General features: G+C 48.3%; 2 protein-coding genes across 19 annotated transcripts in view; one reads left to right on the top strand and one right to left on the bottom strand.

The window, feature by feature from the left end:
* Window positions 1–15,908, bottom strand: part of LOC139059245 (uncharacterized) — a 349,734-nt gene that overhangs the window by 109,754 nt on the left and 224,072 nt on the right. For 16 of the 18 annotated variants that reach the window (XR_011514018.1, XR_011514019.1, XR_011514017.1 and 13 more), the window contains one exon: window positions 2,577–2,645. Coding sequence is in view for 10 of the 18 variants with exons in the window: in XM_070537398.1 (XP_070393499.1) it covers window positions 2,577–2,645 (69 nt within the window). In the remaining 8 variants the exon portion in view is untranslated. Of the gene's footprint in view, window positions 1–2,576; window positions 2,646–11,376; window positions 11,513–15,908 lie in introns of those variants that run through there. The other 2 variants (XR_011514023.1, XM_070537407.1) reach the window with 1 other exon arrangement.
* LOC139059243 (doublesex- and mab-3-related transcription factor 1-like) overlaps window positions 10,861–15,908 on the top strand; it is a 220,123-nt gene continuing 215,075 nt past the window's right edge. Inside the window, exon 1 of the mRNA XM_070537394.1 lies at window positions 10,861–11,934. Coding sequence (XP_070393495.1) covers window positions 11,295–11,934 — 640 coding nt within the window. The 5' untranslated portion in view covers window positions 10,861–11,294. The remainder of the gene's footprint in view (window positions 11,935–15,908) is intronic.

The raw sequence follows: 15,908 nt of genomic DNA, 5'->3' as shown, positions 1-15,908 counted from the left end.
ATTCTTTTCCGTCACATACCCGACACCCAAGTGTCGCTTCTGCCCTGTCCAGATAGAAGATCTCCTCCATATCATGTGACAAGACCCCATCATAACTCTCCTCTGCGATTTCAAACCATTAATTAGTAGCGAGGAGATATGAGAGAATATCTTGCGCAGCTCCGATCCCACCCTACAGGACCGAGACCTGAAGTGGGCTGAGGAGGTAGCGGAGGCCTACCACTACTGGTAGACGGACGTCTAGCCACATAAGGTGGTGAGGCACGCTTTCTGGGACTGAAGCCCATAGACGTCCCTCCCCCCCACCCACACCCCCCGGCCACTCCTCTTTCTTTAGAAGTGAAACAACATTCATTCATTCATTCATTCATTCATTCATTCATTCATTCATTCATTCATTCATTCATTCATTTATTTATTCGGCACTCTGGTTGTCTGAAAGTTTGTCGCCCACACTGTCCCATTGCTTTTCACGTGATACCGCTACCCCTCCAGTCATAGCTGTGCATGACTGAACGTATTACATAAAGACGAGTGGACCTTTGGCACTGAGTTTAAAATTGGATTGGAAAACGACGTGACGTTTCGCTATATAGTTGATTCTGTTTATGACTGAACATGTCAGGTGCGGGAAAGACAGCACAAACAAGAATGTAGATGACCATCCGTCTTGTCCTCCGTGGGGTGTCTTTCGCCCCCAGCGTTTTCACTCCTAAATATCACCAACTAGTCCAACACGACGTCGTTATGAAATTCGTTTCTTCAACAATGGGCTTCAAATGTTGTCTGTCTTCTTCTTTATGGGGTATCTCTCGGGCCCAAGAGTGTGAAAGTGCTTTCGGCACAAAACACTTCAACCTGTGCATCTGACTTTCCCTTGTGTGTCTCTGATAAAAGAGAATGCTTCACGCAGGAAACTGTCATGCTAGTTTTGGTGTAGCTTCGGTGCATAAATGATAACAGCGCAACTTGCGACTTTATGGAAAGAATGCAACGTGCAGGGATTTGTTATTGTGAACTGCCGGCGTGTGCACTGTCATCATTTATTGCAGACAGTGCACAATATGGAGGACGTTATTGTCGCGGACTAGGAAGTTATAATGTAGTATACAGAGCCTGAAGGAAGGGTACACGATTGCCACCCACGAAGAAGGAGCCGAGCGCCCATTCATATGTCCATGGCAGAGGCAACAACGAGTATGGGCTGATTTGTCGTACACTGTACAGTGTGCACCAGAAAGCTGGGGGAGGAAGTGGAAGGAGGTTGGGGGGCGGGGAGGTTGTGTCGAAAGCAGATCCATACGTCCTCTCTTAAAACTAAGTAAAACAAACTTTACAGTGAAAGCGCGGATAAGTATTGCAGAGGACGTTGTCCCATGATACGTAATCAGTAGCTTGAGAAGAGTAAAGAACTCAGACGCCAATGCGATCCTAGTCTGATGTAGTAAAACTGACACGCCATAGTAGAGTGCTCCTTATGAATTCTCAGCCCTTACAAGTTCTAGATTGCCCTCCTAAGTCAGAACTAGGAAGGGTGCCTTCGTAGACCGCGGGAACGCTCATGATATTTCGTCGGAACTTGTTTCACAGAATCATGGTATTCGAAATACCGCGCTGTCGTAATTATCTCTGCGTTAAAACTGTTCAGAAAGAAAGAAAAAACGGCAAGAAACAAAACAAGCACGTTTATTATACCACTCTAACCTGACGAGTTTTCGTTGAACGTTGGACTATATCAAAGCTGTGCTCAACTGTTCAGGAAACGTGAGGTATTGATCTCTAGACTCAGATGCTAATATGAACCTCGGTTAGCACGGTTCGTGTTGGAGGCTCTATACAGTCGCTTATCAACTCAAACTGGCTCAGCTGGTGTTCTCACTGGCAGAGGTTAAGGCAGTGTGCAGCAACAGTTACTCCATGTGAATGGTATTTATCTATTGAAATTTACTCAACGCATGCGCGAAGAGGAAGACTCCACGCAGTTGCGAGAACTAGCGCGCTTTCGCATGCCATTCAAATGCTTACGCGATTGCGCAGCTGATTATTGAAAGAAACTCTTCCACATTTATCTCAGACTTTCACACAATTATGCGCAAGTACTTTTTTTCAACACGGTTGGAAGGCGATTGGGTAAATCCATGGTGAAATGTCAGCGAATTTTATTTGTGAGAGTGTTACTTTTGCTTTCGCAACTAAAAGGATCGGACGAGCAGAAGAGTTGATAGGCTAGATCGCAATGAATCACAACGCTGTAGTTGGCAAGGTTATTTCGGCCCCATCAGTTCAATTGTTAACGAAGAGTCATACGTGTCAACATGTTGAAACTATAGATAACTGCTCAACAGAATTCAAAGCCCTTTTTTTTCTTAGGATATCCTCCAAAGGACGCTTAAAAGGCGGTGACTATTCTCTCCATCCCGCTCCTACCCTCTAACGATCCTGAAGACCCTCATATGGCTCGTTCACGGCACCCCCTCCATAGTCTCCATCCTCTCCGTAACACCACTTCTCCACGTGTTCTCTGCCCTGTTTCTCACAGTAAGCTTCGTTGTAAAAAATGAGCAAGAACTCGGTACCTGGAACGTGCCGCCATAGAAACTTGGAAGCGCCGCTCGAGGCCATCTCACGTCCATGCGATCAGCAGGCTGCAATAAGAAAAGTTAATCAGCAAATGTGGCAAAGTCACTAAAGAGGCCTTCGTGCCCAACACATGCATATAAACATTAACACCTCTTTGTGTGCATGCCTCACGCGAAAGTGCTGCCCACAGTCACTACACAAGACAGCCAAATTCGCACGGGCTTTTCAACATCAACCCTGTTTGTCCTTGTCCACTCCAAACCTGTCGTTATGGCTCAGTATACCGTTGCAGAAGCGCGATGCAGCTCGCCAGGTTGCCCGTCATGCATCGGCCGCATTCCTATGGGGCACGATTACATAAACGCTTGTGTATTGAGATCTTGTTGAACCTTTAAGATTGCCAAGGCGAAATAAAATAGAGCCGTTACCTGCCATGACACATTCATTTTTCGTGATGTTCCTGCAGTTCTCTGCTGTCAAACGTATAAGGGGGCGGGACCCTCGTCAAGCTGTACCCTAGCTTTTAGTCCTGTCTCCTCTTTTTCCATGTGAAAAGAAATAAAACACCATTCATTCATTCATTGACGTGTAGTCCTTAACTTCCTATTCGACGCGACAACGACGGTGCTGCAAAAACAAGGTTTCGGTATGGGTCCACAAAGTGTGCTAAACTTCAAGAGTGTGCAATATAAATTAAACCGAGAAAGAAAGCTGAGGAGGTGTTAGGAAAGTAGTGTGCTATACATAACAAGGACGGCAGAGCCAGAAACAAAACGACAACACGGGAGCGACCGTGTTGTAGACTTTCTGTCACGTTTCCATGTACGCAGAGCTGTTTAAGTTAGTTTCAGCAACGAAGTCATTCGTCTTTTCTAACTCTGCTCATGATTTCTTGGGAGGCCTGTCCTGTGCGTTGACGTCTCGCCCGCTTTCTTCAACAGGCGCTTCATTCCTGAAAGCTACAGTGTCAGCAGCGGACAGACGAGTGACTCGACAGAAATCATGTGCGCTAGCCAAGAATTTCTTTTTTAAGAAAGAGAGAGAGAGAGATAAACACAAATTAAATCAGCAGTCACACACCAAAGCTAAGGACAAGCTCAATCTGGTTCCAGGTCAACAAGGAGGCAAACACAATGAGAAAAAAGCGAAAAACAAGAAATCACGCGCGGTTTGCATTTGGACGGAGAACTTTGTTCAAGTGCCAGACAAGCTTCCGCGACGTCAACTAAGAATAGCTACAAAGTCAAAGCCTTCCGGTTCGACATTCGACTAACGCGACTATTCCTGACCTTACGCCTCCAGTAAGTTATTTTCGAACGCTGCTGAGGCGCCACCCGCGCGCTGTGAGCAAAGGACCTCATGGCGCCTGGAAGAAAAAAATTTCTCTGTTCATCGGCCGATCGAAAAGATTGCCAGACACGATTAGCTCTGATAAACTGGGGTGCCTGCTAGACGACAAAGTACACGAGACGAATCAGGCCCTCGTCCACTCGGTAGATCGAACTTACTGTCCTTCGTTGCCACTTAATGCCGATTTATATCCGCCTTTTCATATTAGCGCATGGTTATTCATGTATAAAACCACGTATTCGTTTGGACGCATCGCTTTATACGACACACATGGCATCTGGAGAGCCTTGAGCATTTAGCAAGGCCGAAAACAGGCAGCCCTCCTATTAGCTCCGTGAAACAGCAAATCAGTCCACACTCTCGTTTGCTGCATTTTTCTCCTTTTATTTTTAATTTCAAGTAGGGATACCTTCGGTCATAGTAAATATGTAAACATTTATTAATATGAATGCAACCCTGCATCATGCAGGAAGTTCAGTAACACTCTGTAATTAAAGACTTGCTGAATCCACTTGATGAAGTGTGTGTGTTTGTGACTGCAGGTGCTTTTAACTGTTTATCACTGTATGTATCGTAATCATCGCCCAGGACCTGGGGTAGCATGTTAAGTGAACAGCCAGGCTAACATCTTCAGCATATCATTAAAGCCCTTTAGTTTTTTAGCGTACGACAAAGGGACGAGAGATAGAGAGAGGTAAGACGCAGACACAGCGCTCAGCATCCCTTTTTGTGCGCTAAAAACATAAATGTTATGGAATAACAACATATCCAAAACTACGCTCTTTCAAGTTACATTAAAACCTCTCTCTCTCTCTCTCTCTCTCTCTCTCTCTCATTTGCTGAAGTCAGCATGCCGGTCACTCCCGAGGTCAGACCACCTGAGCAACGGCTCCCGAATATGTCGTGCGCTTGTGTAAGTAGACAACAGCTTGTACACATCGGTGTCCTGTCCCAGGGTCGTACAGCTGGGGAAGCTGGCGTCGTACTTTACGAAGCGTTTCTACTTGCAGGTGATAGCAAAGGTGAGGGCTACCCCGAGCGACATATTCTCCTAGGTAAACTTCATCGGTCCTTTCCAGAGCACCTATTTATTTTTTCGCTAGTTCTTCTAATGACGTGACGCTCAGACACTTAGATCTGTTTTCACCAACGAGCATATACGTGAACGCAGGGAATCGTGATTCTGGGGAAACAAAAGTGGCGGCAAGTGGCTTTCTGCAACGATTAAGCAAACTGCTATTTCAGGACATCGTGCTGTCTATTCTCTCGCCAGAAGGTGAAAACAACGGCGCCAAAACTTATTCAGAACACACCTATACTTTCTATGCTGCTGTGGTTTTCTTGACAAATCAGTTCTCCAGAAGCCTGCTAGGGTGGAGAAACGTTCATAAAAGGCAACAGTTGTCATCCTGTCAACTGTAGTACGGAGTTTCCTCTGTGCGTTCGTTTGTAGAGAGAGAGAGAGAGAGAGAAGTCATAGGGGAAAACCAGAGAAGTTAACCAGGCTGAGCCCAGTAGGCGACCCTGCAGTGGGGAAAGACAAGTGGTTCCACGTGAAAAAGGAAAGGTTGGCACTGTCATCTGCAGCCACTCAGGGAGCACAGCTCAGCGCCAAGCAATGGGGAAGGGGGAAAAGGGGATTGAAAGAGAAGGAAGAGAGAAGTCCACACTTTGCACTGTTACGCACACAAGCGTTCATCGCTGTAGCTTGGTGCTCCAGTCTCGTGGATGACAATTTTTCCTTTTCCTTGAAACGGCGCCACAGAAAGACACGAACACTTTCATGTAGTTTGCCTTCCACAAGGTTTCCCTTTCACGTAGCTTTCTTATGGCAGCACTCGACACATAGACCTGCAACGCGAGACGGCTGTTGCTGAAGCTACGAGCGAACGGGTTGCGGCGCTTGCTGTGCACTGCGTTTGCATGCCTGTGCCTTTGACGTGTGTCTGGAGAAGAGATACATTGGCTCCAAAGCAACGTGGTAAGAGATAATGCTGATTGTCAGGGCCATCGCGAATACTTCGTTACTTCTCCTTTTCCGCATTTTCTTCCTCTAATTTATTTTGAGTTCATCTTTCAAGCCCTATCATTAGAAACCGAATATCAGGCGTTTGGTTAAATTTAAAACTTGCAACGCTTCACTATTTCTCCTTCGCTATATCTATTCTCTTGGTGGTGTTTCGTTACCATGCACTCGTTGTTCAATGGCTACGGCGCTCTGCTGCTGAGCACAAGGCGACTCGTCTACGTTTCACTGGATTCGACCTGAATGGAACGGAGTAAAAAATATATGGTAGCAATGAAGAGGCGATTGCGCTAAAGAAAGAAAGAAAGAAAGAAAGAAAGAAAGAAAGAAAGAAAGAAAGAAAGAAAGAAAGAAAGAAAGAAAGAAAGAAAGAAAGAAAGAAAGAAAGAAAGAGAATAGACCGTCTGGTTGCTTCCAACCCCAAGCTTCGACATAGTTCAACTCCCATTGTCCCTCTACCCCCCCCGCCCCCCCGCCCCCCCCAAAAAAAACAAAGTAAGAAGGATAAAACGTCACAAACGAGCTAAGCGTTTGTGCAGCGAGTATAATTCTATAATTAAATACTTTGCACCGCAAAAGATTTCGCGTTGCTATTATCACGTACATAGATAAACGCAACTTCGAAGGCTTTTATGGTGTAAGGTCTTTAATTACAGCATGATACGCATTGCCGGCACAATACAACAGTGCATGCGAATCAGCTCAGCAGCTGCAGCCCGTATTATCAACAAGCATTTCTTTCCTTCTGTTTTTTGCAGCAGCGATAAAAAGGCGGCTGCCTAAGCGTTGGCCAGACAAGGGCAACATATGCGTAAGTTTTGAAAGTGCTGGCCTTTCCATGATTGCTGGCACCCATACGTCGGCAGTATCTCATCATACTGCGCTTTGTCTCCGACACTCCGTGACGACATCTATAGGCAACATGTGTGGTGCCAAACAATACCTGCAGTGATGCCCGCCATGCGTTATCTCGCTCTCGGAGAGATTGGGAAAGATGCTGTACGCTGGGCGGTGCGGTCGTGTCGAAAGCAGGGGCGTTCCGTCATTTCAGGGACAAAATATCTCGTACGGCGATAGCGGCCCACAGCGATTGTCACTGGCCAGACACGCTGTGAGGTGGAGCTGGCCGTTACCCTCAGTTCAAACGGGTGACCTAATACGGCTCCGCCTCTCAAAGGAGGTGGGAAGTGCAAGCGACTTGTCACCGCTGTTTGGCATCAGCAGAGCGTGTTCATTATCTCGCCGATGCCTCTTGTGGCTGTCGTGGGACCACGGGTATCCTCAACCGTAAGCGCGCGCGTTGATGACGGCTTCAAGTTCTGCACAGCTACAACATGGCTAGCCTAATACAATGAGTTCGCTCATGCCAACGCAAAGGCTACAGAATGGACAACTTTTTATGTGCATCCTGCTTCTTAAGTTGCCTTCCCCGTGTTGCTCTCCAGTTATGGGGCTGAGCTACTTAGAGGCGCATTCCTCCTGGCGCTCTCCTCAAAAAGCAGAAAATATCGTACAACACGACTCTACCTAAATCCCCTTCTTCTCTACACCCCCTACCTTTCCCCCAACATTTACTTCATAGTGTGCAGGTCAGTTTCGCAGGCTCATCTCAAACCACCAAAAAGCAACTAAAATGTGGAAAATTAAAGACAAAATGAAGGCTACATCCCATGCCAATAGGTAAAGCTGTGCCTGACAGCAAGTTAAGCTTGCTTTCTAAAACTGTTTTACGGAGCGAGGCGAAGGGGCCTGGACATACTAAATCTCATTTCAGGTTTGATGTTGACCTGCGAGCTATAGGCGGCTTTCGTTGGCGCAACACCGGTTTGCTGTGCTTCCTTAAAGCTTCCTAGCTGCTTAACGCCCCACATTTGGTACTGTCGAGCCTACCACCAGAGCTCGTATACCATTATACGTTGAAAACCAGCCTAGTTAGTTTTCGAAGTACCCCGTAGAACTCCTGTACTGTACTTTTCCACTGAAGACGAAAAATAATGCACAAAAAATATTAAGAGCAAGCTGGCGCTTTTTTTGCTTCGTTGCACCGTTTTGATGCTAAACGTTTCAAGATGATCACGGCGAGTTAAAAAGTAGCACGTGCTGACTATAACCAGTTTGTGACGTCAATGCAGCAATTCGTATGGCATAAGCCATTGTCGTTGGTCAGTAAATGGGAACGGTAAATTGTGATTTCAGCCGTCAAACACGGTTCGCATACGAGAAAACACCAAAACGAGAGAGAGAGAGAGAGAGAGAGAGAGAGAGAGAATGATTGTGGAGAGAAAGAGGCGCTATTGGCTTCACTGCAATCATTCTCTTTCTCGCTCTCGTTTTGGTGTTTCCTCATGGCAGAATGCTCCACAGGAATGAACTCTTTAATTCTACTTCTCTTTCCGCCACACCGATAACGGCGTAGTGGATAACGGCTCAGTGCATAAATTCGTGCAACGAGACCTTTATTTGACAGAGGGCGATAACCACGGACATATGAACCGTGCAATAATGTACGTGTACGTGCGTGCGTGCGTGCGTGCGTGCGTGCGCATGCATGTCTGCGTGCGCATGCGTGTGTGCATGTGCCTATGCGTGTGCGTGTGTGTGGTGAGGTTGTTCGAACTAGCACGGAAGTCATGATTTGGAAAACAGTGAATATGTAAATGTATGATTACTGCCCGGGGCCATATTCACAAAACAAGGGGCAGTCTCACCAAAAGGCGAAGCACTGAAAACGATACGCTGGCGTGCTGAGGAGCGCGCGACTGCATGTGGCGCAACTCAATGGTGTACGAGTTGAGATTGAAGGAAACCAGTCGGCATTGGTGAGCGTCGAACGAAAGGATTACATAAATGTATCTTGACCTTAACCACGGTGTCGTATGTACACCTGCTCAGCGGGAACGCTCATGTGTGCGCGCACAACGCTCATGCCACCAGTGGAAGCCAGATCCGTATACGCTGGCCTTAAGGCGATTGAGCGAAGCGTTTCATTTGGCTTCGTCGCTTTTGGAGCCAAACGCACTACGCGTCACCGAATGCTTTCCAATGGCATCTTCAGCCGTCGTTTCTGGGCGCTCTTTTTTTTCTAGTGCACCCTCACGAGCGGCGTTGTCTTCAGCTGGTTGAAAGAGTGCGCGCGCCCTGCGTTCGGCTGGTTCTTCTCGAAGCGTCTTTACTTTCTTTAGACCGCTATGATCCCTTTCCTCCATCTTCGAGCACTCTGCGGCGCTCCAAGCCATGTCGTCGGAGCAGTCGTCGAGATTGAAGCGTTTCCCGCAAGGCCATCACAGCACAGCCTCGCTGCTGTTGGCGACGGTCCACCCTATAGGCAGCCTAGGTCACTGCATGCTGGCGTCTCGACGAACGCTCGACCTAAGGCGCGTCCGCCGATTTTCCCGGCAGCGCCGGGATCCTTGGACAGGCGAAATATCGGACGTTGGCAGTAGTCATGTGGTTTCACAACTGCCATTTCCTCCTCCGAGAGCGAGCCACACGTTCGGCTTGCGCGCTCGTCCTCTACTTCCGAGTGCGTGGAACGCCGGGTCTGCTCGACTCTGCTTCGGGGGATGGAGGCGACCAGTCCAAGATACCATGAGCCTGCCAGCACAGGCCGCGCAGGCATCGTCGATAGCAGAACAGCACGAACACGCCGACGCCAACGGCGACGGTGCAAATGGGCTTCGAATGTCCGTGTAACTGCTATCGAAATAAAAACGTTATTACGCTACACACCGTTTCATACTTAGCGTGAAATGCTGCGGAAGCTACGCAAGAGGTTCGCTAATCAATATGTGTAACTCCGAGCGTCTCACCGTTTAGTTTCGTGGTCGCGGACATGCACATATTCGCGAGAGCACAGCACGAGCGTGTGCGTGAAGCGCCGCGACGGACTGCGAATCGAAAAGCCGAAAAGGGGAACAGCGACACGAGAACTTATCTAAAACAATGCAGCAGCCTCATAAACAGTTTGGTTGTTCTTTAAGGTATACAAAAATTTGATCGATTGTTACTGAGCCTAAACAAAGAGCAATTGCACGTAATTGTCTTGGTGAAACGAAGCTACTGCCAGAAGTCTTGCTATCCTCCACATCGTTGCATGCTGTGTTTGAAACGGAGTACAGGACTGTTCGCGAGAGTTGACACCGGCTAACTTCATATGGGACATTTCGCGAACGTGGCGGCCAACACGAAGATCACTACTGAATGAAAAGCTTCGTAAATTAGGCCCCTCTTGTTGAATTTTTACAGCAGAAACTAAGACCGTGTTAATGACTCTCCATAATTTAACTATGCTTTCTTTTCCTTCTCTTGGTGACTTTACAGCAGTGCCTTGAAATTAAGATATATCAGTAAGATGGTAATTATTCCCAAAATATCTGCTTGTGGTCATGATTTAGCACTTAACTTACGTACCCGTATTGATGAGAGAAGGGGCAGGTATGCCACAAGCGTATGCATCCCACATGAGCGAGAACCACAGACTGTTTTCTTTCTTTATTTTTGTTGACTATATTTTATCTCTACAAACCTTGATCCTAGTCGACTCTCGTTAACTTTTAATTTCATGTTCCGGCGGCTGATAAATGAAATTCTTGCTGACAGAAAGTAGCTCCACTTTACGAGTGCTCGCGAGCCATGCTTTTATGACTTGCTTCAACAGATACTTCTCAAGCAAATACGGACGCAAGGGTACGCTTGATGGGAAAGACGCAAAAATTCCGATCACGTCCGCTACAGTACCTGACCCGAGTAGTCCCGAGAAGCCAAGATGCGCCCGCCTAGAAGCGGGCGGCACCGCGTCGCTGTTTCGGGCGGCCGACTCCAGTTGGCGCCACCATCGCGCAAGGCGTGTGGCCACGTGACGGCCTGGCGCCCGCTGCGCGCGGCGTTGGAAAAACGCTCGCGAGCGCAGCAAGCCCCTCACGCCAAGCGAGCAGCACGTTGGAGCAACGCCGTCGACGGCGCGAAGGCGCAGCAACCGCGTTTCCCCGCCGCCACTCCCCGTGCCGCTGCGTGCGTTTCGTGGCGACCAGGCGCCTCTTGGCTCGCAGAGAAGAGGAGCCAAGAGAGGCCCCGAAACAGCGCGAACAGAAAGTGATTTTCGGGACCACTTGAAAACCGTCGCCTACCTGCCTCCTCTACCTGTGCGTGCTTCGAAACAAGGAACGATACGACCTTTCGAAGACCCGAGACACGTGTCCGCACATTTTTGGGGGGACATTGAGCAGCCTGCTTGCCTAACGACCTGAGAAAACCAAAGCACTTGTGACGTCCCGACTCCGCGAACACGGCGCTGCACTCATTCCACCACCTCCAGCCGGCGGCAGCTGCTCCGTTGGCCATGTCAACCGCGCCGGCAGCGGCGATGAATGGCCGGCACCACGCTCCAAACCACCAGCCGCACCAGCAACAGCAGCACTTACCCGTCCACGAACTGCTAGCGCGATACCACGTGCCCCGACACCACTCCGGTGTCATGGCCCTGACCACAGCGGCGGTGGCCGAACCGATAGCGCCGATGCCCCAACAGCAGAAGCCTCCCGCTCCGGTGTCCTCCAGCGAACTGGTATCAGGCGGAGGAGGAGGCGGTGGCGGCGGCAGACGTCGCCAGGGCTCGCAAGCCAACGGGGCGCCGACGACCGCTACGCGAAGCCCGAAGTGCGCCCGGTGCCGCAACCACGGGCTCAGCATCGCCATCCGGGGCCACAAGCGCTTCTGCAAGTTCCGCCAGTGCGAGAGCCCCAAGTGTCGCCTGACCGTCGAGCGCCAGAAGGTGATGGCGGCCCAAGTGGCACTGCGCCGCGCCCAGGCACAGGACGAGGCCCTGGGCCGCATCCCGACCGACGAGGACGCAAAGCCTGTGCTTCCGACAGACCCCGGCGCACCGATGCTTCCGCAGACCGCTCCGGCGTCCCTACTCAGGGGACCCTCGGGAGCAGCGCTGGCCGTGTCGACCAACTCCGCCTTCAGAGCTGCCCCCGGTGAGTGCAGGCAAAAGGTGATTCTACTGCAGACAATCTCTTGTTGTCTCGAGGAGGAAACGGTCGCTCAGGGCAAAAGAGAGAGAGGACTCCGTCGCTACATCGTAACTACCTCGCTCAAGGCGGGAAAACGAACTATTCCATGGGAAGCAATCGCGTTCGGAAGGACGCCACTTCTTTATGTATTCTCTTTTAAAAGCATGATGGAGAGGGATCTGTCGTTCTCTCTTTCGACGCTTCTTTCGCTTGTTCCCGGATGAGACCACGTGGTCTGCATTTCTTTTTTGGGACACCCCATTCGAATGACCTCGTCCTGAGGGGTCAGGACTAAGTGTGATAAACTGCTTTCGAGAAGTGTTCCACTGCGAAGCAAGAGCTTTTGCTCTTCCGCATAAAACGTGAGCGAAAGGTCTTGCCATGCAGCGTCAGATTACGACCGTTTGCACCCCTGCAAATCAATAGCTTATGATCAACGTAAATGCCGTTTGATGATTGCCTCTGCTGCTTGATGATCGTGTTCTCCTGTTAAACGTGCGGCACGAAACTAGGCAAGCAGCTGTGTTTGTCTCGCTTCCTTGTCTCGCTTTCTTGCGCCGTTTTTATTCTTAACACCATGTACCAACTAGCCCAACAGCGAGCACTTCTAAACGCACGGATACACATTTCGTGCAGTCAAGGGTTGTGAATTCCTGAACACGGAAGCTCTTGCAATGATGTCCTTCTTTGCAGGAGGTCCCGTTTTGGAACCCTGCGGCCTTCACATGACATGATCGATGCTCTGCGAAAGCACGCTTCGCAAACAGCAAGCTTGCTTTGGCACACGTGCATCTAATTTAAACGAACATCTCGACACGAATGAGGCAATGTCGACACAAGTGATCGAATGACGTTGCATGAAACCCTATCTCTCAGAATACAGTTCAGAGCTCTTAATGACGGAGTAGAGTTGATCTCCGATGATGTGTTTTTTCCTATGACGACTATACCTTCTATATTCATTTCGTGTTAATTTATTAAACACTGTGCTTCCCATGATGTCTGTCGCTTGATGAAGCTACGTTTTATCATCTGTTCCCATGGTGGATTGCGTGCTGGAAAATGAAACAAATTGGTGTTACGCGATGCGTAGTGCTTCTTGCGAGTGGGAATCTTTTGAAACAGAGTTCAAGAGCTTCCGCACTTCGCATAGTAAGATTTCCCGCATTCCTGCGTCGCAGTTCGTGCAGTGTTCTATGGCACTCCTGTTTTGCACAATCCGTAAATTGCTAGAAACAACTGCGTATATGCAGAAACTGCAAATCAAACATTAAAAAGCGTACACGCTTCCGAACGCTGTCACTATTCGTTTGCAAAAGTTTTTCCACCGAAGACAGATGGAAAACCTTTTGCCCTGCAGAAGCAGATCTTGTTCTCTGTTAGGTGTGCCTAGCAACAAGAAGAGTGAAATTTCGTCTGAGAAAACTTATGTGACGCCGTGCCAGATCTCATCGTTTTCCCTTGGCAGAAGTGACGACTTTTCAGTAAGTTGCCAACCAAAATTTTACGCTGATTTTTTTTTCATTTCTGCATTACATTGTCGTCCATCGTCCAGTGATGGATGGCTATGTGTTTGGTTGTCCTAATAAAGTGTACTGGGGAGCAGCTTCTGGCGTGACGTATTCTAGGTGCATGCCTCCAGTTAGTACACATTACAGTAGCATGGATGATGACGCAGACTGTTCCTGAAACAGGACATGTGACCAGACTTTACACGTATATAATTTTAACGTATTCTAATTGTAATTTTAGAGAACCCTAAGAGATATTGAAGATAATTCCAGTCAGTGGAGCAGCTAGAAATTTTTTTTTTCAGGGAGGGGGAGGAGATTACGCATTTGATCGGGTAGAGGGAGGGTGAAAGTGGGGAGTAGGGGGTGAGGCTGGGCAGTTTGCATGCCAACACGGAAATTTCGGAGAAGGGGAGTCACATGTCTAGCATGCTCTCCCTCCCCAATGTAGCGGACACAATGTCGCGGTTTTCTGAAGCGGTCTCTGTCCTTATACAGGGTGTTTCAGCGAACACTTTCAGGAATTGTGGAAGGCTGCCTGTTGCACATAGCACAATTATAGTTGATGAGCTGGTCTACCCGAAGAGGCGGACATAACTTGCACAAAAAAAAATTGAAATGCATAATCGACTAATCAACAAAATTTCACTACTTAAGTTTTTATCTAATTACCTTATGGTCTATATTGCAGTTTACAAATTGTAGCCGTGGAGTTCGCAAGGCGGGTCCACTTGGAATGAATTCTCAGGATGACACCAGTTTCGAGATATGAATTCCCGAACTTTGCGGAGAAATGCACTGGCGTTCCAGATACTTTTGTACGTCAATGCGTAAAGCGAAGCGGAACGACAATGCATTTCTACGCAAAGTTCGGGAATTTATATCTCGAAGCCGGGGTCGTCCTGAGCATCCATTCCAAGTGGGTCTTTTGTGAACTCCACAGCTATAATTTGTTAATTGCAATATTGTCATACTGTTATTAGTTAAAACTTAATTTGTCATTTTTGTTAATTATTCGATTATGCATCTCAATATTTTGTGCAAGTAATGTCCGCCTCTTCGAGTAGACCAGCTCATGAACTAGAATTGTACTACCTGTCACAGGCAACCTTTAAATTTGTTTGAAAGTGTTCGCTGAAACACCCTGTATAATCCGAAATGTCTGACCTATTTATTCTCGTAAAATTCTCTCCCGAAAAAGGTCAAGCGCATCGACAAACGTAACTCCTCCTCTTCTCACCAGAAACTAAAGGCGAAGAAATGCATGAACTGTTGAAACCATATGTATATACAACTGAGGTTATATGTGTAGCACATAAATTTTAATTCACACAAGTTCAAATTACCACTTATAATCGAAATCATACTTATAAAAGAATAGTTATTATCTTTTAACCCTTGCCCCGCCCGACTCATGGCCAATCCCCTGGAGTTGGTTGTGCCAGGTCATTGAAAAACAACATTTGAAACTGATGAGCAAAACGAGAACAAGGTGAAAGCAGGAGCCAACGTTTCGACAAGTGGACTTGTCTGCAGACAAGTCCACTTGTCGAAACGTTGGCTCCTGCTTTCACCAGGCGGACGCGGCAAGTGTGGTAGGCGACACAGCAGCGAAAGAAGCGCGTCAAATGGCGCTTTTGTCCTCAACCTAGGACATCCCCACGTAACAGGTGCATTGAGGCGCCACATGGAAAATGGGTGCGGCGGAGTAACTAAACCTCCTTTTTTTCGTTTCTTTTTTAACGTAACACCCCTGAAGAAGACCGAGCATCAGTCCGGGTCACGCTTGTGCCCGTCGGCGGTGAGATTCAAACCTACGACCTTCTGCAGCCGAAGCGGGCCCTCTAACCTCCAGTGGCTGGCGCAGAGCAACTCCAAGTGTCGCCATCTGCGCAACAAGTGGCTAAACTGCTCGCCGCATCAGAGAGGGAACACTTTTTAACAGATCAGTCGGCTCTCCTGTTTATCTTGCTCCGTGGTCTTGGCCTGGTCGTGTCCCGCATCGGTACCATGCGTATAACTGCTGTGCATCCGGAAGAAAAAAAAACAATGAAACATGGCTTCTCTTCATGCTACTTCTCTACGACTTCCGGAAACGGGGGACACTATGCAATATGCAATGCTCTATACTGGTATACGCAACGCCATGGATTCACTGCCGAACAAAGAACCACATGCAACGTCAAAATTTACGATGCGAGGTGTTTACGTGGGAGATCAAACGCCCTGTCTTTACTCTCGTTAGCAACCCCTTTCATGCGCTCTACACGCACGAAAAAAAAAAAAAAAGACGAGAGAGAGATACCGGCGCAGGAACCCAACGTCCTCTGAGCACAACGACGAAAAACCGCCACCCGCAAATGCGGCTCTCAGACACTGCTCCAAGATACGCGGTACAATTACGGAGTAAGTGCAATATCGAGCCGA

Source organism: Dermacentor albipictus, chromosome 4, assembly GCF_038994185.2.
Source record: "Dermacentor albipictus isolate Rhodes 1998 colony chromosome 4, USDA_Dalb.pri_finalv2, whole genome shotgun sequence".
Classification (NCBI taxonomy): Eukaryota; Metazoa; Arthropoda; class Arachnida; order Ixodida; family Ixodidae; genus Dermacentor; species Dermacentor albipictus.
The sequence above is the reverse complement of the archived record's forward strand: the minus strand, read 5'-3'. Positions and strand labels throughout refer to the sequence as shown.